General features: G+C 35.8%; 1 protein-coding gene across 1 annotated transcript; it reads left to right on the forward strand.

The window, feature by feature from the left end:
• Positions 1-1,986: 1,986 nt before the first annotated feature.
• LOC144477673 (histone-lysine N-methyltransferase SETMAR-like) lies at positions 1,987-2,722 on the forward strand (the record flags this gene model as incomplete). The annotated part of the gene is made up of 2 exons (XM_078195408.1): positions 1,987-2,385; positions 2,600-2,722. Coding segments are annotated over exons 1-2 (522 nt in total), but the record flags the coding sequence as incomplete, so codon positions are not given.
• Between the last annotated feature and the right edge of the window lie 31 nt (positions 2,723-2,753).

A 2,753-nucleotide genomic window follows, 5' to 3' on the forward strand; every position in this document is an offset into this window, starting at 1 on the left:
CCGAGATGACTGCATAAGTGCTCTATGACGTTTATGTCTGGAGATTGGGGAGGGATTTTTAACTGATGTGGTATATTATACAGGATCCATTGCCTTGTATTATAAGCATTATGCTTCGGATCATTGTGTTGTAAAAAGATATAATTGTCTTGTAGTTGCATTTTATTTGCATTAGCTTGAATGTATGTTTTTAAAATATCGATGTATAATTTATGGTCCATGATACCATCGATAAAATGTAGGGATCCAACCCCATTCGCACTCATACAGCCCCAAACTGTGATCGATCCACCGCCATGTTTTACAGTCGCCTGCAAGTTTTCTTTTTCATGCTCGGTATTTTTTTTCCTCCATACCGTACATCGTCCATTTGATCCGAATATGTAAAATTTACTTACATCAGTAAATATTACACGGTTCCAATAATCCATTGGAACGTTTACATATTCTTTTGCGAATTGCAGTCGCTTCTTTCTATTAGTTTCGTTCACAAAATATTTCTTACGACCTACTCTGCCATGACATCCTCTATCCCGTAGAAAATTACGCACTGTACTGCTGCAGACACTGATACTAAGGACACTTTCAAGTTCAGCTGCGATTTTTGCCGCACTAATCTTTGGATTTTGTTTTATTTTAACCATTATCCATCGGCCGGTGTATCCATTTATTAATCGTTTACGTCCGCACTTTGCATTATTCCATAAATTTTGTCGATTTCCATATGTGTCAATGATGCCTTGAATTGTAAACCTCGGTCTATTCATAATTTCCGAAATCTCCCGTAATGTTTTACACTTATTATGCAGATTTATAATCATTTTTTTTTCACTTTCAGTCGTTTCCTTTCCTTTTCGTCCTATTTTAAGACTACTAACGTTACATATCATAAATATAGAGCATTATTTGTTCTGACAAGGTCTCTAGACATACTGATGATATTTATGTTGACATTCCATGGATTACCAGATAATTGTCATGTATACTGTAACGGAAAGCGTCATGGAACAGGAACTGTACGAATACTTATTACGAGTATATTTCAGTCCATGTTTAAGAGTTTTGCTAATAGTTTCATAAAGAATATAAATAAACAATTTCTTTTTCATGACATTTGCTCCGAAGATATCAAAGAATATGTACACATCTTTTTTGTTAAAATTTATTTGTAATTAACGAAGTTTTATAATGTTTTTGTTGGAATTGATTGCTGTACGAATACTTTCTACACCCACTGTACCTTCAGCACAAAAAGTATGTGTACACCTTTCAAAACGGTGAAATGAAGTTTTTGAAAATAGACGAAATATCATGAAATTTGATTAAGTTGTTCAAAGGACTAGATTATTCGATAACGATTAACAAATTTTACTCGTAAACAATGTACATATACTACTCGACGAGTTCAAATAATGTTTGTAACAAATGTATTGATTAGCAAGTCCTGTAACCCCTCCCCCTGTTTGTAATATATAATAGTGACCGCATTGTATCGCAGTAGTACTACGTATATACTACTAGCACAGTAGAATCTTACGTTCAAGTTACGTTATATCTCGAGTAGTCAATAATCGAAATAATACAATCTCAACACACAAGACCGTAATTAATAATATGCCGTCCGGGGTCACCACAGTGATGTAACGCGCAAACAAATTGTACATTTATTTTAGGTTAGTAAACTTGACAATTTATAATTTCCCGATAAAGGCTACAAATGAAGTAATCTGAATCAGTGCTGCCGGCACCAAGCGAAGAAATTTATACGAGACGTGCAGGCGGCAAAGTATTAATATTTTCTACGGATTGTTACCCGAAAGTAATTTCGTTTTTTCCCGGCAGAGGATTTAATTGTATTTTCTACAAACAACTTCACACTTAAGCCGCATAATCATTACATGTTTTTAGAGCTGACATAGCAAAGCTTGTGTGTAAAAAAGTCCAATTGATTCAACGCTGTAGTTTTTGGTTGGTGTCCTTTTAAATATGGAGAACAATATGCAACATTTCCGTCATATTTTACTTTTTTACTATAGAGAAGGTAAAAATGCTATTCAAGCCAGAAAGAAATTAACCGATGCGTGTGGAGAAGATGTGTTGACAGTACCAGTACCAGTCAGTGCCAGAAATGGTTTGCGAAAATTTCGATCCGGCAATGTTGATGTCGAAGATGCACTACGTTCTGGAAGGCCGGTTGAAGCTGATAAAGTCACGCTAATGGCATTAGTTGATGCAAATCGGCCAATAACAACACGTGCGATCGGTGAGAGGTTAAATTTATCAAATCCAATTGTTTATGATCACTCGAAAGGCCTGGGTTTAACCTCGAGGCTCGATATATGGGTTTCCCATGCTCTCACGGAAAGAAAGTGTCGTTGCGTTGACGTCTGTGATTTGCTTCTCAAACGTTAGAAAGTTATCCATTTTTGAAGAGCATCATTACTGAGGGCGAAAAATGGGTTGTATATAACAATGTCAAACGCAAGAGATCACGGAGCAAAGAAGATGAACCGGCTCAAAGCATTTCCAAAGCCAATATTCATAAAAAAATGGTGATGCTGTCTGTTTGGTGGAATTTTGAAGGAATCGTTTTTTTCAGCTTTTATCGGATAACACAACAATTAATTCGGAAGTCTACTGTCATCAGCTGAACAAACTGAATGATGCACTTCAACAGAAAAAGCCAGAATTAATCAACAGAAAAGGTGTAGTGGTAACTACGGTACTAACAGTAAAAGGTGTAAAAGCTTTCA

Source organism: Augochlora pura, unplaced genomic scaffold (genome assembly GCF_028453695.1).
Source record: "Augochlora pura isolate Apur16 unplaced genomic scaffold, APUR_v2.2.1 APUR_unplaced_2835, whole genome shotgun sequence".
Taxonomy (NCBI): domain Eukaryota; kingdom Metazoa; phylum Arthropoda; class Insecta; order Hymenoptera; family Halictidae; genus Augochlora; species Augochlora pura.